Raw genomic sequence first — 24451 nt, 5'->3', positions numbered from 1 at the left:
TGCAGAGCTAGTTGGGGAGGAGACAGACTACGGGCTTCAAAAGTGCTTCCGGCCCTTTAAAAGAGGGAGCAGAAGGAGCTTTGCCTGCTCCTTGTGCAGAGGAAGGAGGAAGCCTATTAGCATGTGGGTAGCCCCAAATACCTTCTTTTCCTAAGGTGGTGGGGAACAGGGAAGGACAGCCAATCAAACAGACAGCCTTGTAGGCAGGTCTGAAAGCCTGAAGTCTCTGGGGAAAACCCATACAGGTAGCAACCTGACTTCAGTGGAGTTACATCAGTGTCAAACTGACAGAAGAATCAGGAGAACCCTAAGGGCCAGATACTGCCAACCTTACACTCATGATTACTAGTAACTTGCTCTGTGAATAGTGCCAGTGGATTTATTGGGATTTTCTACTTACTCATTGTGAGGAAAAATGATATAATCTGTCCCTACCTGTATAAAGTGTGCACAAATTACCATTCTTAAGAAAATCTTGGCCTCTCACAATATCAACATCTACAATTTCAACACTGATCTCCAATTTTTATACTCCCTTTCCATTGCTCTGCTTCCAACATACTGATCTGTGATTCCAAAAGAGAAAACTTCTGCCTGGCTTCTCCTGTTCCCTGAGGTTACACTGCACTCTTGAAAGCCGGCCCCTGATTGAGAAAAAGAAATATTGCCCTTTTGATTTCCCCTCTTGCCACACATTGAAATCCAGAGGCTCCCAAATAGCTCCGTTTAGCTTCAGCAGCACCTATAAATAGTCTTAACAAATTAAGAAGAGACTTCTGCTGTGTGTAAGGTCAGTGGAATTACCTTTTGTAAAGTCCAGCATGTGTAGAAGTGATTGCAGGATTGGGGCCTATGTCTGAGCTGGTCTCATATCATTCAGGACTTTATTACACATTAACCTTTCCACTTACGGTACTGAGAAGCAGGCCCACCGACAGGGATGGCAAAGGGGGCAATTGCCATGGGGCCCGGGCGACTTAAAAGGGCCCAGGGCCTCTGGCTGCCATGGTAGTGGTGGCCAGGAGCCCCGGGCACTTTTACATTGCCCGGGTGGGCCGTAGGGCTCCTAGGCATGCGTGGGGTGGTACCGGCAGCAGCGAAGGCAGCCGGGCAGGCATGTGGAAGCCCTGGCCATGCCCATTGATTGTTCTGTCCTGGGGCCCAGAATTGCTGTCGGCAGGCCTGCTGAGAAGTTTCAATCATAGACAAAACTTTGAATTAAATCAATTTGAAACAGAGCTGCATTTAGAAATGAAGAAACAGACTTTATTCAGCTCCTCAGGCTAATTTACCACTTCCTTCTATGCCGTTCATGCTGACTCACTAAACGATGGTTTAATAGATTAATTTTTACGTTTTCGCTGCATTTACTGCTAATCATGAAAAGGCAACATTCAAACACAAAGAATATTTTCATGACCACAAAGTAGCAAAAATAGCTAAAGCCTCTTGCAATACCTACTGGTCACTCATTGTCATCTTTTGACCAGGAAGTGTATTGATAGAATCTCTTCATCTAAAGCTCTTAAGTATATTGAAATACTCTTGCACCGCTTACCGTAATTTGGTGGTTTTGGAAGATGTGACAAGACTGATGAAAGATGACTTGGCAGCATCTTTGGAGCAAAAGAACAGTCAATTTTAAATGTATGATTCTGCATGTGATTAAAGGGAAAATTCTGCCCTCAGATGCACATATGTAGCTTTTATTGAACCAAGGAGAACTGTGTACACACACACACACACCACACACACACACACACACACCCCAGGACACAATTTGACCCTGGAATCTAACCCAATATTGTTTGTCAAGTATAAAGAAAGTTTCTACTTACAAACTAAAATTATCAGCAGCAAAAAGGCCAACAAAGTGGCAAAGCGTCCTCCCAGAAAGCATCTGAAATCATAACAAATACCCTAGATTTTATATTGTACGATGTACAGATATTGGGTCAACACAATAAAATATGCACTCCACACATTCCAAGATCAGCCTTCAGTCAGCTACCATTCTGGTCCTTCAGCTAAGGACCCCAATATTCCCAGACGAGTGATGGGAGGCGGGGGCTGGGAGGAGACCAGTGTCATGGAATGCGATGGATTGTTTACCCCACACATGCCAGGAAAGGGTCAATATGAGCCTGAGAAAGGCCATGGTAGGAAGAAACCATGGGGACCAGCAGCAAGGAGTTGGACTGAGCAGACCCTGGCTGCTGGTTATAGGGTCCTGGGCTGGAGTTCAATGTAGTGGGATGCCCCAGGTTTCCCTACCAGCCACTTGTATGGTAGAATGAGGCCAGAGAAGGGGACAAGGAAAGCGAAGGATGATGGGGCCCAGAGTCTAGGCTGAAGACCTGATACCAGGTCTTGAACATTGGTTTGTTGGACTTCGTTACCCTGAAAGGGTTCCCTTCTCAAACTTTCAAATCCCCTGTCCAAATATATGTCTTGCACAGCCCAAAAAAGCATTCTGACACTAATGGAAGTTGTAATGAATATACAGAATCCTGGGAAATAGATGAAAGTCACAGGAGATAGAGAAATTCGTGTTTTTTTGAGAATCAGGTGAGCCATTACTATAATTTCAAACTTGGCACCTGTCTGCAGCCAGGTATCTCAAAAATTCCATTATGATGCTGATCACTTCTGCATTCACAAGTGCGTTCTTTTTTTATTTCATATGACAAGATTCTTATATACTGAATCTGGGCTAGTATGCATTAAGAAAAAACAAATGCCAAGGAATATGTAGTACTATGTTTTGAAATTTTCCTCTCCAGTCTAACACATGCCTGCTTGGTGTGGCACTCTGTCCCCCCTAGTGTCTAGACCAGCTGAAGATTGATGAGTCTGCTATAGCCTCAGCTAAGAGAGATGTATCTTTTAGCTCATGCAGTAGAGGCGCCTGCATTAAGCTCCAGTGGTCCCAAGTTTGATCCTGGCCATCAATTACTGGAATCGGTTGGCATTACAAGGGATACCGGTTTCAATGGATTTCTTCTATTCCCATCACTGACATTGAAACTATCCTTTTCCCAGGGACTCAAACTCAGAGTTCCAGACCCTACTGAGCTCACTAGGGTATGATCCAAAGCCCAGCAAAGTTGGTCTTTAGAGCGATTACTTTAAAAAAACAACAACCCGCAAAACAGGTTCATAATCCCAAAAGAGTGTGTATAGGTAGCCGGGGGGTAGCCGGGGGTCATGGGTGTCTCTCCATGTGTTCTTGAAAACAGCGAAACTCTTTTTTCTCAGACTTCCAAATAACAAAAAAGTGCTCCTAAATTATGAATAAATATGCAAAAATTCAGCCTGAGAGATAATGGCTTGACAAAACTATAAGCATCTGAAAGTGACCCATTAGAATGAAATGGCTTAGACAATCTTAACTATAAGCAGTGATCTATGTTCCACCTATAATAATAAAACTAAACCATTCAGACTACAGACAGCAAATTAATACCAAAGAATGGAAAAGGAAGCAAAAGTGGATTTCCCGAAGCTCCAGTTCTCTTTTGTTCCGCTTACAGAAACTTTGCTAATTAGCATGTTTGGTTATGCATCAAGTCAAAGAAATAAAAATCTGTAATATGTGCAGTGAATAGCTCTCAAAGATCATCATTGTCTTTTGGGTTAATTGTTCTCCAAATTTTAAAATTAGATACATAAAATTAAAGTTCCTAATTTTATTAGAATTGATGAACCTCAAATCGAAAGGGAAAATAACCTAACTAGACCATTTAGTTCATAGAGAATATTTACTTATAAAGTTTATTTGAAAGACATATGTTACAACTTAATACAATTAAACTAAAAAAACAAACAAAAAAACCCCTAAAAGTGGTAGTATAGCCCAACAGAATTTCCTATATAATTAATTGCATAACTCATATGTCAGACAAGCTAAATTATGGTGCACAATTTGGAATATATATTTGAATACCTAATTTATGCAAGCTAAGAGAGGATGTGTGCATACAGATCCTGCATTTGCACAGAGCCAGTTAGGTATCATATCTGCATCCAAACACCTAATTTGCGGAAACACATCAAATATTTGCTTGCAAATGCATCTTTGCAATACTGCGTGTCTAACTTTGAAAACCAGGCCCTAAATGTCATGTTTTATTCACCAGTTGACATTATAAAAATTATATATATATAACATGAATAAAGCATGATTATAATGAAGATGAAATCAAAATTACCTTGCACACACTGAAATGATTAAACACATGGACAGTATAATCATTTGATAAACGACATTTCTCACTGCATTGGATTCTAATAAAAAAGGAAACAAATTAGGAATAATAATTCTTTTTTCTGGACATACTAGAAAACAAGTAGGTCCTTCCTTCCAGCCGCCCTCCTCTGAAACTGTGAACCTGAAATTCCGTGAAGGAAGGAGTATTTGTGATAAAAAAGATGCTTTACCAAAAACTTTACTATGATATTCACCCAGAGCTGCCCAGAGGATTCAGGGGGCCTTGGGCAAAGCAATTTTGGGGGCCCCTTCCATAAAAAAAAGTTGCAATACTATAGAATACTATATTCTCATGGGGGCCCCTGTGGGGCCTGGGGCAAATTGCCCCACTTGCCCCCCCCTTCCCCAGGCAGCCCTATATTCACCATGGGCCAGCTCCACAGGAGTCAATGGGAGTCTTCAATGGGGGGTTAAATCAAACCCACTAGAGGCAAACCCAATTATTCTATACTCCATATAGACAGACTATACACCTGCATTCTCTTTTTTGAAAGCTGTAAAGTCTGCCAAATTGAGTTCTAAGTGTCATATGAACATATATTCTCCCACAAAATCTTCCTTAACTGGACAAATATTTTTGATAATGGACATAAGGATGTACATAGAAATGGCCATGAGAAGTATTCATAAATGCAAAATAATCACCTTAACAAATTAAAACATAATTTGTTTTTTAGATTTTGCAATAATTAGAACGGTGTAAATTTACAAATCTCAAAATTTGGGAATTTATTTGCTAAAGAGACCAAGAAAAGTTTAAATTCTTTTTTAAATGTCCATAACTCAAAACAAATTAACAGATTTTTATTTTTATTCACAGATTTTACTTTTAAATTCTCAAAAAATATTTTTACAGTCAAAGGCCAGGATGAAATTCTAGCTCCACTGACGTCAATTGGAGTTTTGCCATTGACTCTGGCAGAGTCAATATTTCACCCAACGTACCAGAAATTTGTGGAAGATATACTGTACTATTCAAATATAGTAAAATCTTAAAACAGGCATTAAATCTAAAGTGAAAATCTCAACATAACCGTATCCAATGAGCAGTTAAGGCAGCTATATATAATATTAATTTATTAGTATATATTATTCTATTATATGTATTTACATGCAATATGAGAACTAATGTTAGAACCTGACATATTTTTGAGTGTGCCTGAAGAATTCATAGGGAGTTGTTTCTACGTTAAATTTTTATTGCAATGAAATTTAAACTTAGTCACAAATTTGACAATTTGACAATTTTGAAATAATTTTCATTCAGTGGGTTTTCAAAAGGAACACATTTTGGGGGTATTTGAAATTTTTCTCAAACATTTTTAGTTTCAGATTTTTTTCATTTTTTGTCCCCCACAACTTGATTCTCCCAATCCTCTCCCTTACCTCCCCCTCCATTTCCCTGAGTTTTTTCCCCTCTTTCAATTTTGCCACTGAATATGGAGGAACAAGAAAAAAGAGGGGCATGAGGGGGAAGAAAATTAAAAAGTTTTAATTTTAGATTAAATTGAAAAAATTGATTTTTTTTCCAAATTAAAATTTTGCAAAAATCTCCAGTTTCAAAAAAGGCCATTTTTCAATACCATGTTTTTCCACTTGAAAAATGTCAACCAGCTCTACAAATAAACTGAGAATAAAAGAATATAACTCACTTGAATGATCCAAAGTCTCTTCACGGAAATACCCATCTACCATAAACTGGGAGCACGGAGAAGAATCATTGAACTGTTTTCTTGACTGAATGAACACCACATCTTTAGAAAAAGAGGATGCATCAGCTGCTGCTGTTTGCCTTTGTGACATCCAGGTTTTGCATTCAGAAGAAAATTCAGAGTCATCTGCAAGAAGCACATTTGTAACTTTCGTAGCTCACAGTAATGGAAAGGGGTGGAGAATTTGTGCTGATAGATTTTTAAGATAAGAAATGATTCAATCACAAGGATTTCTCTGAACTGTTAGTGATATGGAATTGGCAGACCCATTATATGTAGGAAAGTGCAGGGGGAAAGAAGCAGGCTAAGGACAAAACTTTATACATTTTAACACAGTGAGGATAGAAAAAGCTCAAACTGAAAACAGCAATGGGCCAAATGATCAGACTTAATATTGGAGTCTCTCTCATCTTCACTGGCTTCCTATCCAAAGTCAGTTTCAAAAGGCCGTCCTAGGTTATAAAGATCTCCATGGATTCAAACACTGTTACTGTCTCATGTCACTGGCTCAATTTGCTCTGCAAAATTCTGTCTCTGATCTGTCTAAATCAGTGGTTTTCAAAGTTCAGGTTGCAACTCAGTACTGGATCACAGAATGCAAGACACTGTATCGCCCCTCAGCACTCAGGGACCCTGGCAGCCGGCCACTAAAAATTAGTAGTCCCTATCAGGGGCGGCTCTAGGTATTTTACTGCCCCCAGCACGGCAGGCAGGCTGCCTTCGGTGGCTTGCCTGCGGGAGGTCCCCGGTCCCACGGATTCGGCGGCAGGCCTGCAGGAGGTCTGCCAAAGCCGCGGCAGCAGCGGACCCTCCGCAGGCAGAGCACCCCCTGTGGCTTGCCGCCCCAAGCACGTGCTTGGCGTGCTGGTGCCTGGAGCCGCCCCTGGTCCCTATCTGTTCTGACACTGCGCTGTGCCCCAGAAGCGGCCAGCAGCAGGTCCAGCTCATACGCCAGGGGCTCACGGGGCTCTGCACGCTGCCCCCGCCCTGAGCACTGGCTCTGCACTCCCATTGGCCAGGAACCGGCCAAAGGGAGCTGGGCGGGAGGCGGTGCCTGCGGGCAAGAGCCATGCGGAGCCGCTTGCACACCTCTGCCTAGGAGCCAAACCTGCTGGCTGCTTCCAGGGCACAGCGCAGTCCATGGTGCCAGGACAGGCAGGAAGCCTGCCTCTGCACCCCGCTGTACCGCTGACCGGGAGCCGCCAGAGGTAAGTCCATGCCCCAACCCATCGCCCCAATCCCCTGCCCCAGCCCTGACCCCACCCAAACCAGGAGCCCCCCCCTGCACCCCAAACCCCTCATCCCTGGCCCCACCCCAGAACCTGAACTCCCAGCCCAGAGCTCTGACCCCCTCCCACACTTCAACCCCCTGCCCCAGCCCAGAGCTCCCTCCCACACCCTGAATCCCTCATTCCTGGCTCCACCCTGCAGCCCTCACCCCTGCACCTCAACCCTCTGCCCCAACCTTGAGGTACATACCTCCCACACCCAAACCCCCTCATCCCCAGCTCCGTTGGGTCGCAGACATCAACAATTTTCTGGGTCACCAGAAAAACAGTTTGAAAACCACTGCTCTAAATGTTGATTTGAGCAGAGGCCCTCTGCAAAACCAAGGAAATCATTATTCACCTACAGTGATCCCGTCATTAACAGACAGGCCTAAATACAGAACATACTAGTGATGTTACTGTGGGCTTACCATTGCCATAGTGCTGACTGGCCTCTAGTTTATTATCTCCATCATTCCAAATCTCCTCTACATGAGGAGAATCCATATTGCTAAGGACAGTGCTGCTGAGCCATGAATCCGAGGCACTGAGACTGAACAGACTAGCAAGAGAGCGACGGATTTTCTTCCTTCTCCTGAATATTCTATACAAGAAAGAAATAACCATGTTTTAAAGGGATGAGGCAAAATACTTTTATTTATAAAACAGTGTAACAGGGTTCACGCTGCGCCCCTGGTTATTTAGCCCCTGGGCCTCCCCCTTCAATGAGTCAGGGACACTTTAGTATGGTGCAACACCCAGGCTCTTTATTCTCACCTACCACCAGTTCCCAACTATATACAGGCTTCACAACTACTTTGCCTACAACAGACTGGGAGGCTCCTACTTCCTTCTGTACTGTGCCGGATCCAGATCCGGATCCAAATCCGGACCTTGACCCTTTCCCTTCCCCCCTTCTCTGGCCTTCTCCCAGCCTTTAATAGCTCTGGGCTAATAAGACTGGCAGATGTGGCCAGTTATCAGGCAGGCACAGAGCTATTCACCCATTCCCAATCCATTCCCCTTGATTGGGGCTGGAGTGGCAGGAGCTGATTAAGAGCTTCTCAGCCAGTGACCTGCCACAAACAGGAACATGGTTTAGAGGTTAGAGTACAGGCCTACAACTCAGACATCTGGCGGTCTGTTCCTTGCTCTGCCACAGGTTCACTCTTGGGCTTGTCATTAAATTTCTCAATGCCATTGTTTCCTCATCTGTAAAATGGGTTTAACGATGTTTATGTCTTTCACCAGGGTTTTCTGTGATTTAATAGTTTCCAAACTACCCTGAGCTTCTTGGGTGAAAAACCACTAGATACTGTAACATTATAGGGCCACATTTTACCTTCCTCAGGTAACACCACTATTGAAGTCATGTGGAAGTTTTGCCTGAGTAAGGATTGCAGGACAGAACCTGTATTTTTAATTTTCTTTTTTATTCTCCGTCATGGTAATACCCTCTTGGGAGCAGGACCGTAACACTTCTTTTTCTGCAGAGAGTGTCCCTCTTCCTTGGGCAAACCATTTGTTTTGCTGTATTTCTCAAAACTGCAGCTTTACAGTTCTGCCTGTGTCCCATCATTGATTAACTCTCTAGAAAGGCATCCACACAGAAACAGGGTTGGTTAGTTTTGAGCTGTTGATGAGCATCAGAAGGAGACCCATCACAAATGTATTGGGTTATGGCCATAACAAAATAGATCAGTGACTACCCTCAATTTTTTAAATTCTGGGCCAGTGACTGATGAAATTACAAAAATAAAAGTTGATATTTAGAATCCAGAGGAATTTCCATATCAAATAAAACATTTTATAGCAAATACAATTTGGAGCCTTCCATATGTAATACAGTATTAATTTATTGGATGAAATCTTGAAGCACAATTCAATTTTTGCTCAGTCCTCACTCAGGCAAACCTCCTAATGACCCACTGAAAAATTACACATTTGCTATATTTTGAAAATTATGATAGTTTGAAGGTGAGACAAACAAAAAAATCTTGAATTTCCTTAAGATGTTTGTTATACCTACTTTTGGATTTGCTCTTATCCTTCTTTTATGCTTGGAAGAATTGAAGTCACCTCTTTGGAACATTAAATATTTCAGCAACAGGTGAAAAGCCATGAATTTCTGGGCAGATGAACCTCTCTTTTATATTTACTGCAGAGAGCGCCAATCACAGTAACATCTGTGTGCTTAAAACTTTTGAGATAATGTTATAAGGCATGACTCTGAAGACCAAGTGATGTTAACCACTGCAGTCTCTCTGAATTATATTACTTGGTGTGTTCCATTGCTATTAGAAAATGGAATCCAGGTATAGAACTAGACATGGAATCATAGGACTTTGGAAAGGACCTCGAGAGTCATCTAATCCAGTCCCCTGATGTACTGAGCATTATAGTCATACCCTGACAGCCAACCAGAAATCAAGTTAAGTCCAGAGTTATAACGCCAACATCCAATATTAAGTAAAATGTGTGTGACTCACTTACCTAACTAATTTCTCCTTATAGGTAACACTTGTCTGGGATGGGGTCAGTGTTACATTACCATCTTCATCAGACAGAAAACTGTCTTCCGTCAAAATGTAATAGCCATTAGTAAGAAGCCGAGGACTACGGCGACATGTGAAAAGAGAGCCTGTCAAGGGGTTTATGGAACAACATTCATAGGAGGTGTCACTATCCAGAAAGGCATAAGTGTAACTGTAAAGGAAAGAAATAAAACCCTCTAAGTTAGTATATGCCTGTTTAGCACAGGGGCATAAATGTTAAAAAATGATTGAATGATAATGTTTTTAGATATCAGAGGAGTAGCTGTGTTAGTCTGTGTTGTCAGAGTGCTATTGGTGTGGTGCTCTGCTCTGTTCAGTGTTGATATCACTCGGCTGCGTGCGTGTGTTCCCTCTGTGTGCCGTCCCAGCTCTTCGAAGACAGCTGACACAGCAGACCCGACGAGAACCCCCAACGACCACAGAGTCTAGTAAGATGCAAAGTCACGTTGGCCAGGTTTATTGCGATCTTGGACACAATGGCAGTTCCCTGTAGATTTCTTAGTCTAACTCAGGGCATACTATGAGAAACTGCCTCTTGGCAATGGACCCGGCTCAGTCAGTGGCGGGACTTTCCACTGCCCCCTCGGCCGGACAAAGAGACTGCCCAAGAGATGCATTCTTATACACAGGTACAAACAAGTTACACATCACTCCTGACGTATTGAGGTGCAACTCCCCTACGCAGCAAGGTACAACCCCTCTACGTAGTAAGGTGCTGCCTCTCACCTTGTACATGTTGGTTCGATCAAAACAACTCTATCCATCATATTACCCTTTTGGCCCTGTCATTGGGATGGGTCAGCCTGTTCCTTGTTATCTGTGGAATGTTCCAGTATAGTGTGTTCTGGTACCGTATTTATATTACACTATATTGTAATATAGTATATTATAATACAGTATATTATATTATACTACACTAGGTGAATATATGTTTATGCAACATCAGCCCTTTTCTCGCCAACTTCTCTGAACAGCTTGACTTTTGCTTTTAGCTAAGGCTTGACCATACTTTAGTTCAGGCCTCAGGCCTCAACTGGGCCTTTATCAGGGCCTGCTCTTACTACAGTCTGGATCTGTAAAAAGCGACAGAGTTCTCTGGCACCTTATAGACTAACAGATGTATTGGAGCATAAGCTTTTGTGGGTGAATACCCACTTCGTCAGACGCATGTAGTGTAAATTTCCAGAGGCAGGTATAAATATGAAGGCAAGAATCAGTCTAGAGATGAATACCCACCCACGAAAGCTCATGCTCCAATACGTCTGTTAGTCTACAAGGTGCCACAGGACTCTTTGCTGCTTTTACAGATCCAGACTAACATGGCTACCCCTCTGATACTAGTCTAGAGATAACGAGGTTAGTTCAATCGGGAGGATGAGGCCCTCTTCTAGCAGTACACATCACTTTTCATTTTAATAGCTCCCAAAACACTACAGAGTTGTGTAACAGGGCGGTTTGCCCTTATGGACTAGAGGTCTGGGGACAGCCAACCCTGATTACTAAAGAGGCACACAGGAGCAAGGCTCACCTGATTGCCCTATAAAGGGCAACAGGAAGCTTCAGAGAAGGGGGGGAATGCTCAGGGTAAAACAGACAGAGGGAAGAAGCTGCAGAAAGTGAGTCTCTGGCTGTGGTCCCTTCTCCAGCTGGGGACACTGGGAGTTGTGGCTGGGTAGGAAGCCCTGACTGGAAGATTTGTTTTCTCATGAGAAGAAAGCAAAGAAGGCAGGCCAGGCCTTGAGTCTTCTCCAGCTGCTCAGAGAGAAAAAAGACATCGCTCTCAGGAGGAAGAGCTGTTCCCAGCTTAAAACTGGAGTGGAAGATGTCTGTTTATTTGTGAACTTCTTGTGTATAAAATCAGATCCTAAGGTGGATTCATGAAAGCCTGTGTGGAGTTTATCTAAGAAGCCCCTTTAAGGGGGAAACTGAGTCAAGGGGCTGCTTGTAGGACCATCCACAAGGATGGAGGAGGCCACTCACTCACAAGCTGTAACAAAATGGTATACAAACTATGCACGGAGATCACTTCACCCACCACTGAAATGCAACCATCTCTGGAGTGAAATGTAGCAACTGTTGAATAACACACAACACTAGACAAGTATTTAAGACAGAAGTGAGTAACTTTTCCCACTGGCACACAAGGGGACTGTTAGGTAGGCATAATGTATGTTCCTGATTTTGGAATTGGGCCCCAATCCTGTGAGGTGCTGAGTATTCACAACTCTGAGTGACTTCATTGGGATTTGAGGGTGCTCATCACTTTGCAGGGTCAGGCACTAATCCCGATATACATGTATTAGTATCAGTACAAGCTGGTATAGATCTTTCAGCAAACAGTCCCAGAGATAGTGGGAAACTCATTAAGTTCTTGAAGACTGGAAAGAGGTGAGTAATAGATAACTGTACAAAGATCTCTACCAGGGACAAGAGATGACAGTATTGTAATGCAAGGGCTAGGGGTGGGTATGCACCACTGCCCTCTGCTAGACAGAATTTGAAATGAACAACGGTGTCATATACCATATGCTACAGTCACTTCATGGGGATTCTACTTTAGTTCAAGTGGTTGGGGCCTGTGTATTTCAAGCAGGAGTATCTGAATTCTATCGTCACTGTAGCTTTGAAGATTCAAGTGGCCATAGATTTACAGCACGGTGATATCTGTGAAATGCAATGCGGCCATGCTTTAGTGTGGTAATAGCACCCTAATCATAAATAGTTTAAATAGGAATTTTAGAAATGTTTTTCAAACACAAAGGAAAAATAAAATGAAACAAGGGATAGTTTTACTCCATACCTTGGCAAAATGTGTTCAGGAGACAGACTTTGCCTGGTCTCTTTATCAAACACTGAAGAACCTGTTGAGAGAAAGACCAGATAAGGAGAAGTCCCAGCACTGGCTCACCACACAGACATTTCAAGTGGCAGCTGAACCAGCTGACTGGTTTTCACTAACAAATATGCCTTGACAAAATTGAAAGAAGAAAAAAGAAGAAGAAAATTAGGAAAGGAAAAGAGACTAAAGGAAAGAAAACAGAGTGATGGTGGGTAGATAAAATGAAACCTCATATAATTTAGGCTCATATAGCATCATTCCGAAAAGAGTAGCACGAATCAAAGCTGATTACAGTCAATAAATCCAAGTTGCCAATGTACTGCACAGTTTTGTGTCTTGTGGGAAGTAAATCCAGGCACATACAAGGGAATAGGTCCAGCACTTTTAATGGCATTGTCTGATTCACATCATGAACAGCTCACTGACTCATTCTACCAGCAGTGCTCAGGTTCTCCTATAACAATTATGTGGTGCCATTAAATGGTCACACCATTACTATTATAAGGTATCATGCAAGTGGACATCTGTAGATGTGGCACAGCAGGAGCAGTTATGGCAACAATGGCAAAGATTTGAGGATAATGATTGATCACAGGACTATGGAGACATCTAGGAAGTAGGATTTTGATGTTATATGAAGGCTCAAATCTGCAAGGTCCTACGCTCAGTGTCACAAGGATTAGGTGATTAAGTAATCTGAGTCTATGATGGGGTTTACAAACTCCTCTCTACAGCCGAGACAGGGGAAAGGCTGGAGCAATACGGAGCCAGGAAAGCTCTGCCCATGCCCATCAGGCACTGCCAAGCATAGTATAAAAAAGTTTCAGCAGCTCGGGAGTGGGGAGGTGAGAAGTGAAGAATGGAGGGGGACATTTTGGGGGAAAAGGCAACCGGACAAGGCTCCTATTAGCAGTGCAACCACCTGGAATGGCAATTGTCAGAATATCACACAGTTGTTTGTATGGAAGGTCACAAAGAGTTAGTGTTTTCCATATTTACACATTATAGATTTGTATTTTATATACATTAGTGGCTGCTGAAATATTCTCTTCTTTACAATTTTATACAAAAACCTCTGTAAAATCTTGACTTTTCAATCAATGGGAAAACATTACATCCAAAGAAAGAAATTCATATTCACTTTAGAAGGCAATCTCTCATGCGTAAGGACACAATCCCTGACAGGTGGTTCTTAGATTCCAGGATAAGCCCAAAACGGCAAAATCCCAGTTCAGAAAGCCCAGAGAAATACTCATACATTTACTTGCTGCTGGTGTTGACATTAGCTGGGATATTCGATACATCTTGAAAAGGTCTGTTGCAAACTCTCTGGAGCTACATGTATCACAGATTATCTGCAAGAGATTTTAAAGGAAAGTTGGTATTTATTGAAAACAGAGAGCTGCAAGGTATAATCAGGAATGGACATTACATCACTAATTATGCTGTATTCCATTCTGAGTCTGATCCTGCCATCCTTCCTCATTGATTTCAAGAGTAAATTTGTTCCAACAGGGTCTGCAGGCACAGGCCCTGGCCCAGGCTCAAACTCTATTTGGTCAATTGCAGTCTCTTTGCAATCTGCAACTGTGATCTCTTTCCTAATATTTAAATCCAGGATGTACAGTATAGATAGACTTACAATTGTCCTACGAGCACTACAGTTTTTACTTTATTTTCTCAATAATATGCTTTTGAATCACTGTTATGTAAAATAAAAAGCACTGAATGAGAAATAAAGTTTGCATACAATATCTTACATGTCTCCAGTGCCTTGCATGAGAGAATATCACAGTGCACTTTACAAACTGGTATTCAATCTATGGTTTCTACCCTGCAAATACTTAGGCCTGTGAGTAGTCTCATTAAAGTTACTCAAGTATCAGAGGGGTAGCCGTGTTAGTCTGGATCTGTAAAAAGCAACAAACTGTCCTGTGGCACCTTATAGACTAACAGATGTATTGGAGCATAAACTTTCGTGGGTGAATACCCACTTCGTCAGACGCATGTCATGCTCCAATACATCTGTTAGTCTATAAGGTGCCACAGGACACTTTGTTGCTTTTTAAAGTTACTCTGATGACTATGGTTTATATCAGGGGTAGGCAACCTATGGCACCTGTGCCGAAGGCGGCACACAAGCTGATTTTCAGTGGCACTCACACTACCCAGGTCCTGACCACCGGTCTGGGGGGGCTCTGCATTTTAATTTAATTTTAAATGAAGCTTCTTAAACATTTTAAAAACCTTATTTACTTTACATACAACAACAGTTTAGTTATATATTATAGAATTATAGAAAGAGACCTTCTAAAAATGTTAAAATGTATTACTGGCATGCGAAACCTTAAATTAGGGTGAATAAATGAAGACTTGGCACACCACGTCTGAAAGGTTGCCGACCCTTGGTTTATATGTAGGGATCACATCACCCATCACTGAGAGGCAGGACAACTTCAGGGGAAACATAACAGCTGTTTAACAGCATGTAGCAACACTACAAATCCGTTTAGGATAAGATGTGAGGGAGAAATGCAACTCCACATGCACATACTTTCTTCAGTGTTTTCAAGATTCTGGGACAGTAATTCTGTGTAAAATCATTGCACAGAAAAACATTGCTTTGTAAATCACAAGTGCTCTTAAACTGTTCTTGAAGATGTGTATAATTGGGAGAAGTGATATCTTTTATCGGACCAACTTCTGTTTGATCTGTTTTATCAGATCAAGCTTGTCTCTCTCACCAAACAGAAGTTGGTCTGATAAAAGATATGACCTTACCCACCTTGTCTGTAAAATAAACATTGATATTATCCATCAAAATAAAAAAATCTAATTCTGCCAAGCAATTATTCATATCAATTGACACTTTGCAATTACTTTAAGTAATACTTAACATTAAGTAATATTTGTGACCAACAACACATTAAAACGAGGCCTATAGTTCAACAAATACCTTTTAAACTAACACATGACAAAAGGCCAAATATGAACAACCTCACTGAAAATGAAACAAAGCTAAAGACAAGTCAGCAACATTTTATGGCAATCATTCAAATCAAAGTTTATTGAGTCTACAACACTGCCCAGTTCTGAAATTTAAATCACTAAAATGTAAGCATGAAAGCGTCTGTCTTTCCACTCAGAATGTATGAAACAATTTACTTTAATCACTTTCCTTGGTGATAATCAAACTGGTCCTTAAAACAATGATACCCTCAGTTTGTAACTAGCCAATCCCTTGCACGTTACACTCTACACTGTAAATATTTACATCAATATGTACCAACACACATAATTAAAATTATTTAAGCCCAAGTATTTAACCTATTCAGATAACAAATATTACTCTCTTATCTTTTAAAATACAATAATGTCTATTTGTTCATACATGTTACTTTTTGAAGGGTATTTTAGTCTATTCTCTTTACTGGAAGTGATGAAAGCATTCATAGAAATGTAAAGCTTCTTGAAGAGCTGACTGTAAATGGAGAAATCCAGGGCTCAGTTATTCCTCTGTTGATCAAAGTAATAAAACATCAACATATGTAAAATCTTCCAAACCTGGAAAAGCCATTTCACTATTAACAAACGTATGCAAGAAGTTTTTCATCAAAAAGAGTCTCTGGAATGCAACTGTAGGGTGCTCCTTATGCTGCTTCCTGGAACAGAATAGCTCTGAGGTCTTCGAAAAGGCAGGTCTATAAAGCCCCTTGTTTCCTTTCAAAAACAGACTGTGCAATCAGAAGCAAAGAGGCAGAATGAGGTCATTCTTCCTGTTAAGTAGCCTCACATCACAAGCATTCATTCTGAAGAGTAAACCGAAGATTAAGATTAGGCAAGTGAACAACTCTGCAGGGTGTTGCAAAATGCAAGATATGCCAGCTTTAAATAACGGTTTTCTATTCTATTTATAGCATGGTGCACAAAACCAGCACCTTGTCTGTGATGCTTGTAAAAAAAACTGATACAACTTTTTTCCATATCTTTTATTTATAAATCTGATACAGTTATGACTCAGTATATTTTACAGTCATGTATTCATATCACTTAGTATAACACTAATGTTGTGAGATTTGAAGGCTTTCATTGCATTACTATGCCTAAAATAATCCTATTTTACCCCCCAAAATCCCTGAATGTTAACAAAATCCCATCCAAGAGTACTATTGTATAGAGGAAACATCTGTTAATATTTCATAGTTCAGTAACAGGTCAGCTGTTTTTCAACAACCACACCGTGGCTGATAACAACAGAATTATGCAAACATTAGGTAAAAGTACTTTGGAGGATGAAATAACTATGGCCAGGGAAACATTTATAAACAAAGCCATAGCCACTACACTTCAATGATGCATAAAACGACAGAAGAAAGAATACCACTAATTCCAACTGAAATAAATTTAGTCTGAATGACTAGTTCTAACAATCAGAATTATTGGATTGTAGAATAGTCTCCAAAGGGAAATGGTAGATACCCCACCACTTGGGTAATTTAAAATTACACTGTTGTAGGGACCAATCCTATTCAGGCAGAGGAATAAAATGAGCTGATAAATATTTTCTGTCTCTGACTGCTATGACGTTATGTATATCAGACAGAAGGATAATAGATTAATAGTACTATAAAAGACAAATATGTAATATTTGACTTCATTTTCTTCCTGAAGAAAGTGGAAAAAAATGCCTTTTGTTGATGTACTCACAATAAATGAAAACAAGCTGCCGAGTTAAAAAAAAACAAAAAAAAACCAAACAAAAAACCCAGCAGTATCTGGCACAGGTTATTGCAAAAGCATTTCAGTATTGCCTCACACATCTGAAATGTTTCACTTAAGGTCCTTCCACTCAAGACTGAAAACTGAGGGCCAAATTCATACTTGGTGGAACTTCCTTGACTTCAGTGAATTTACCCCAAGGATTAAATTTAGCCCAAATGAGTACTGCTTCCATGGTTGCATGAACTTTGCAACAGTCTGAATAAAACCACCACCAGCACGAAGTCTTTGGATAGTGGAACAAAGATGAAGGAAACCATTATCTGTTTTGATCTGAATGTCTTGTTTTTCAGAATAACATGCCTTTACTGTAATTTTACTAAGCACGCGTTTTAAAAATACACGTCTATGTTAAAAGTGCACTGTCAACTTTAAAAAAAAATCAAATTCCTATCTGAAAATGTTTTATCTATATTATGGTTACTCATGGTAGTGGCCCTATAGTTAAGACTGAGTTCTAAAATAGGGCATAAATTCCTGTTTTTCTCTAAAAGTAGGTGGCCTGTAGACATGTTTTCTATGCTCTTCGAATTTTCTGTGTAGCTTTTGTTTTATTTATTTTTCTCTTCACACATTTTCAGTAGGAAGTCTCTGAAAATTAGCTCTGACTGACTTATTTCCTGGGTAATCTGACATTTCATTGTTGGCTGATATATTTAAAAAAAAATATTGTCTATCTGCACAAAATTTGGTAGACATGTGCGTCCTTAATAGGTCTGGGTCAATGGGTAGTTTTTGAAAAGAAATAATCTAGATTTAGGGTCAATGTTAGCCTTTAACTTTCAGTTATGATAATCATTGTGCCAAGGACTGCTGACACAAACTTTGTGTGCTGGTACATGCCTAAGCCTTTCTTCCTCAGAACTTCAGAAGCCATGCTTTTCTGTCCGATTTTATACTATGGTTGGGAAGGATTTTGTGTTCCATTTCAGGCATAAGAGAGAAGAGTTTCATGAGCAGATACACATAATAGAAGAAGGTTTATATACAGCTGCATTTTTATTCCTCAGTTTGCCCCCAAGCCACCTCACACTTGAAAGGCCCACTCTTCATTTAAACAATAAAAAAATAGGACATTGGTATGCAAAAAGCTGTTATGAAGCAGTAACAAGGCTCTACACACATAGTATATCTGACACAAAACCACAAAAGCAAGAAAACGAAAGGCTATGACATCTAATAGTCCATATCCTGCACTCCTTCCACAGACACACACTTAATTGTTGCCAAAACAGCTGTACACCACAGTCCATGCACGGCAGCCATAACTATGTCCCCCTTTCAATGTCAGCTGCCTATCACTCGCTTTATCAAGTTACCCTGTCTCAACACAACACGCAATTACATCAAACAGAGGATTAGGAAAGGGTAGATTGGTAATGGGGTGTGTGGAAAAAGGTGGGTTGGGGGGCAGAGTTATGACAGGGGGTGTGAACAGGAGTGCAGTTATGGTAATGGTAAAGTGTGTGCCTGTGAATGGAGGAGCAGAGGGTAGGTACTCTAAATGGCTTCCGTTTTTTGTATATTAATTAAAACAAAGCCTGATCAGTTGGAGGCAGTGGAAAGATTCTCATTGACCTCAGTGAGCTTTGGATCAGGCCCATAACACCTACAATGACTGTAACTTGCAAGGAAAAGAGAAATATTTTTTCCTCTATTTTTCACTTTGTTTACGTTGAGTATGTACCCTGCTTTGTGTATAGTTAGTTTAGCTGTACAGACCTTCTGCCCTACAAAGTCAACTAGGGCCTTATCCAAAGCCCACTGAACTCAGTGAGAGAATTTCTGTTGACTTTGATGGATGTTGAATCAAGCCCTTAGAGCTAGATCCGTAAAGGTACTTAGACACCTAACTGCTTCTTTAGAACATTATCAAAACAATTGCTCAGCTGCCATCTAACCCCATAGGTGCCAAAGTTACCACTACAGGCCTACTAGTTTCAGAGGGGTAGCTGTGTTAGTCTGTATCAGCAAAAACGAGGAGTCCTTGTGGCAGCTTAGAGACTAACGCATTTATTTGGGCATAAGCTGCCCAAATAAATGTGTTAGCCTCTAAGGTGCCACAAGGACTCCTCGTTGTTTTTGGTTATTGAGTGTCCCAGTTGTCTGGATTTTTGCCATTTATATTTGCTTTTGAAAAAAGTCTGCAACTGTATAAAACTAACTTTTAATTGGAGTTCAAGAACATCATATTGGCTCTGATTTGAATAATGTTGTATATGCAACTATATGAAGAAAATGTTAGTTTAAAAAAAATCCAAATCCGATTTTTTTCAATGTGGTTAGAAAGAAAATCCCCACTCTACCCTATCAAAGACTCCCTGACTGTTTAGACTTAAGACAGCCCTTGTTCACTGTTTCAGTCTTCAATTAAACTTATTATTGTCATCTAATAATTTCTTCCCTGCTATAAAAACTCTCATCTAAACTGATAATTTTCATTAATACTTTCTCAAACCTGGTATAAAAAAAGACATACTGTATTAAATTATTGAGAAGTTTTCCATCTCAATTACATAGTTGAACAATTCCATGACTTGATCTGGAAGCACGTGTACAATTCTGCAGACTGTGTGTGGGAGCTCATGCTGGATGGTTCTGGTGGGCTATTCTGGCCTTGGAATCTGTGAATCTATGATTCCCATTCAACCCTTTCTTTCATGAGTTTGCCTACATAGCACTCAATATGCTAATATCTGCAACTCTGCATAAAGATGACCAATCTAATCTGATGCTTCAGGGTTTTAGCTGGTCACTAGCAGCAGTCAAGAAGGAATTTTTCCTTCACTGCGCAACTAAAGAGATATATTCTGTTTTGTTTCTCCCATCTTCCTATGAAACATCAGAGACTGGCCACAGTTGGAGACAGGACACCAGACAGGGTGGACTGGTGCTCTGAACTGGTACAATGAATCCTCTTTTTAGATGCCTGACTGGTGTGCCTTGTTCACATGCTGAGGGTCTTACTGGTCACCTGATTTGGAGTTGGGAAGGATTTTCCCCCCAGGTCAGACTGGTTGGGCCCTCAGGAATTTTTCACCTTTCTCTGCAGCATGGGGTGTCATTCATCTGTTGGATCATCTGGGCATATCTCACTTAAAACGGGTGATTTGATTACAGACTCTAAGTGCCTTCATGAGGAACAAATATTTGGGTGTGATGGGTTCCCCCCAGGGTGCCACTTGCAACTGCAGTACCACTGAGCCTGCCTAACCCAGCAGCCTGAGCTCCCTTTCACATGGTGGTACTGTGATAAGTTGCCAAGCTCTTATCACGTGCAGCTGCAGCTTCACACACAGATGCTGAGACCAGCTCTGCATGGGAAGGCTCAGTTAAGGCACCTCACAGTTGCTAAGGCACCCACACCCCTTTGGAGGATAAACCCAAAATTATACCATCTTGCGGTGCACAGGGAACTGTATACTGTAAGCTCATAAAATGTACCCCCTCCCTCAACGTGGAGAGAGATATGCAACAGCTTTCTGTGCCAAGTTATAATCTCCACACAAAACAAAAACAAATTTATTAACTACAGAAGATAGATTTTAAATGATTATGTGACAGCAAACAGATCAAAACAGATTACCTTAGTAAATAAACAAAACCGCAAACTGAGCTTAATACACTAGCTAGGCAGGATATGAATTAGCAAATTCTAACCCTGAGTGATAAACAAGTAGGCAGATACTTAAGGATAAACAAGTTGCCTTGGCTTTCTCAGGTTTTCATACACAGGCTAAAAAGCCCTCTAGCCTGGGACCATCATTTCCCACAGTTCAGGTGTGTTGGTGTAGGGAGAGTGAGGTCTCATGATGTCATTTCCCCCCCTTTTATATCTTCTTCCCACTTGCTGGAAAGCTCTTTTGCTGTGATGTGGGTCAAACCGTTCCCATTGCGTAGTGCTATCGCTGAGAGGTTTCTATTGTACACAATTCTTGGGCTAATCCTTGTGTTTGTATGATTTCCTCAATAAGCCACTCTTTGGCCTTTTTACTGTTGTACCTGGAAGGCTGCTCATGAGTGTTTTCAACCTCACAAGTCTCAGTAACAAATACATAGCCAAATTTCATAACTTCATATATGACAATAGCACAAACAATCCAACGAGGTATTACTGTCTAGCAGATCAAGACTTTTAGAATGATACCTCACAAGGCATACTGTGTACAAAACATACTCTAATTACATGACAGTGGTGAATATTGGGGTGCCACGGTGTCACAGAGGGCTCTTTAGTCTAGCAGATATAAGCATAACAAGATGCAATGGCTGCAAGTGGAACCAAACAAATGCAGATTAGAAATAAGGAGCAGATTTGAACAATGGATGGTAACTACTGAAACAACTTACAAAAGGCTGTGGTGGATTCTCTATGCCTAGATATTTTTAAATGAAGATGATTGGATGTAGTTCAAACAGGAATTTGTGATGCAGAATGTCAGACCAGATGACCACAGTGGTCCCTTAAAAACAAAAAACCAAACAACAACAAAAAGACACGGACATTCAAAGCATCTTATTTGTTTCTATTCTGTTTAGGTCCAGTAAAGAATAGAGACAACTGTATATTATTTTTACTGTTGAGTCTGCAAAACAACCCCAACATCCCTACATAAATAAATTACAATAATTTGGACATGTGTATGTGCATATATATTTGTTTTTCCTAAAGTTAATTAAGTATTAAGAAAAATGGTCAGTGGCCACCAGCAAGAGTTGGTGGCCGCACCAAGGGCGTCAGAACTGGGGGGGTGAGGGAGTGAGTCAGGGGGGCCATGGCCCTCCCAACTGTCCACTTTTCGCCATGGGCCTCCCCCTGCCCAAGCCAGGCTGGCAGCTAAAGCCTGGCTATGGAGTCCGGGCTGCATAGGGCACCATGCCACAGACCCTCCACCTGCCAAGTTGTGGCTCCAATGTCCCGTTCCCTAGTCAAAGCGAGCCACACAGGCAGCTGTGGGGTGCCAGAAACCCTCCACCTGCCCTGGACAGAGGGGCCGGTGGCATGGGGACACAGGCTGGGGACTGCTCTTGGCTCCCCCACCCCAGGCAGGTGGAGGGTCCGCGGCTCCCTGCCTGATCTGGCTTGGCCAGGGGCAGGCCCTTGGATAGCACTGCCCCCTCCTGTCTCCCCGTGCTTCCTTTCTCAGCCAGCTTTATAGGGCAGGCTGGTTACCCAGGCCTGCAGGTGGATCCACTCTGGTACTTAGGGCCTGGGCCCTCAGTCAGTCCAACTAATACCCTTCTTCCTCTGGAACAGGTTTAACAGGGGCCTGGCTTGTTTCTCCTCCCCCAGCACCTTCTTCACCCCCACTCATACCATAAGCATCCCTGCCACCAAACAACTGTAAACACTGAAGCTACCTTCTCACATACATGCCAATCTAACACTGCTATTCAACAATCCTGACACCACACCCAGCCTGCTCTTAGCTAGGACTGGTGAAAACTGGTAAAGTCATTTTATGGAAAAAAATTAAATATCTTTCATTCCGCAGGTTTCTAAAAGGTGCAATTTTCTGTTCAGTCCACATTTTTCACAAGTATTTTTATTTTAAAACATTAACTTTTAAGGTTTGTTTTTTTTGCGCTTCTCCCTCCTCCATTTTTCTCCTCCTTTCCCCAAGGAGGGGGGGGGGCAGGGAAGGGAAGAGAAAGCAAACACCCAGTACCCCAAAGTACTTCATGGGGGTGGGGTTCTTTGAAAGAGACACCAGTAAAACATGATGTTTCACAGAAAAAAATACCAGCCCCCAAGGATAGGCCATGCATCCAGAGGCAGTGCTGGCCCATTGGAGACCCTCTCCTTACCCTTCACCCCCCAATACAATAAGTATTTTTTATTTCCACAAACCAATTAACATACCAACACATACTAATATGCTTGTTCAAAACTCCCAAGTTAAATAAGATTAGTGGTATTTGGGGGGTAATGCTAAATCAGGACCCCATGACCTGCTAGGGACCTTAAGCAATTGCTTAGTCTGTGTATGCTTAGCACCACTACTGCATGCACCCACCCTCACTATCTCTCCAGCAAGATTTCAACAAGCTCAACCCCGAACCTCTCCAACCAATGGCAAACCTTTACCTGAATTTACCCTCCCCCACCTCCCAAAAAAGCCAGGGCTAATCCCACCCCAGTCATTTCAGCCCTTACCTCCAGGGGCGGCTCTAGGATTTGCGCCGCCCCAAGCAGGGCGGCACGCCGCGGGGGGCGCTCTGGCGGTCGCCGGTCCTGCGGCTCCAGTGGACCTCCTGCAGACGTGCCTACGGAAGGTCCACCGGAGCCGCGGGACCAGCGGACCCTCCGCAGGCACGTCTGCGGGAGGTCCACCGGAGCCGCGGGACCAGCAGACCCTCCGCAGGCATGCCTGCGGGAGGTCCACCGGAGCCGCCTGCCGCCCTCCCGCGGGACGCCGCCCCAAGCGTGCGCTTGGCGCGCTGGGGTCTAGAGCCGGCCCTGCTTACCTCTCCCTGCCTGCTCACAACACTGACTCTCACCCCACTAATAATTATTTCTCTTCTTACTCATCTCAGCCCTTTCCTACCCCGCCCCCATAACAATGATGCTCATCCTCCCAGAGCTAACTTGTATCCCAAACCACCCCTCCTTTCACTCCACCCCCATAACACTGACCTCATCCCCCTACTGCTAACTTATACCCCAAACCACCCCCTCACCCCATAACACTGACCCTCAGCCCCTCACTGCTCTCTTATACCCCAAACCACCCCCTCATTCCATAACACTGACCTCATCCCCCTACTGCCAACTTATACCCCAAACCACCCCCTCACTCCATAACACTGATCTCATCCCCCACTAACTTATACCCCAAACCACCCCTCACCCCATAACACTGACCCTCAGCCCCTCACTGCTCTCTTATACCCCAAACCACCCCCTCACTCCATAACAGTGATCTCATCCCCCACTAACTTATACCCCAAACCACCCCCTCACCCCATAACACTGACCCTCAGCCCCTCACTGCTCTCTTATACCCCAAGCCACCCCCACCATAACA

At 42.2% G+C, this 24451-nt stretch overlaps 1 protein-coding gene across 4 annotated transcripts; it reads right to left on the bottom strand.

Moving 5' to 3' along the window:
• Positions 1–23640, bottom strand: TMEM71 (transmembrane protein 71). 4 transcript variants are annotated; one of them, XM_045007997.1, is made up of 12 exons: positions 23581–23640; positions 21774–21886; positions 16209–16453; positions 13903–13999; positions 12606–12666; positions 9744–9956; positions 7682–7854; positions 5923–6108; positions 4212–4287; positions 1839–1900; positions 1559–1616; positions 1–644 (listed from the first exon to the last, which is right to left on the bottom strand). In XM_045007997.1, the coding sequence occupies exons 4-12, from the start codon at positions 13946–13948 to the stop codon at positions 527–529; spliced, it is 993 nt and encodes a 330-aa protein (XP_044863932.1). In that variant the 5' UTR covers positions 13949–13999; positions 16209–16453; positions 21774–21886; positions 23581–23640; the 3' UTR covers positions 1–526. The 4 variants fall into 4 exon arrangements, with proteins under 4 accessions (XP_044863932.1, XP_044863930.1, XP_044863934.1 ...); XM_045007995.1 differs by lacking the exon at positions 23581–23640 and having other exon boundaries at positions 21774–23499; XM_045007999.1 differs by lacking the exon at positions 23581–23640 and having other exon boundaries at positions 13909–13999; positions 21774–23499.
• Positions 23641–24451: the final 811 nt, after the last annotated feature.

This window comes from Mauremys mutica, chromosome 2 (genome assembly GCF_020497125.1).
Source record: "Mauremys mutica isolate MM-2020 ecotype Southern chromosome 2, ASM2049712v1, whole genome shotgun sequence".
Lineage (NCBI taxonomy): Eukaryota > Metazoa > Chordata > Testudines > Geoemydidae > Mauremys > Mauremys mutica.
This window is presented reverse-complemented; position numbering and strand designations above follow the sequence as displayed.

What these genes read in the sequence shown, in the direction of transcription:
- TMEM71 (XM_045007997.1), bottom strand. Translation starts at nt 13,948, where the DNA reads ATGTATCGAATATCCCAGCTAATGTCAACACCAGCAGCAAGTAAAT. An exon ending in AACACCAGCAGCAAGTAAAT is followed by an intron (nt 12,667 to 13,902) that starts GTATGAGTATTT and finishes TTCTCTCAACAG; the next exon opens with GTTCTTCAGTGTTTGATAAA. An exon ending in GCTGCTGATAATTTTAGTTT is followed by an intron (nt 1,617 to 1,838) that starts GTAAGTAGAAAC and finishes TTTGCTCCAAAG; the next exon opens with ATGCTGCCAAGTCATCTTTC.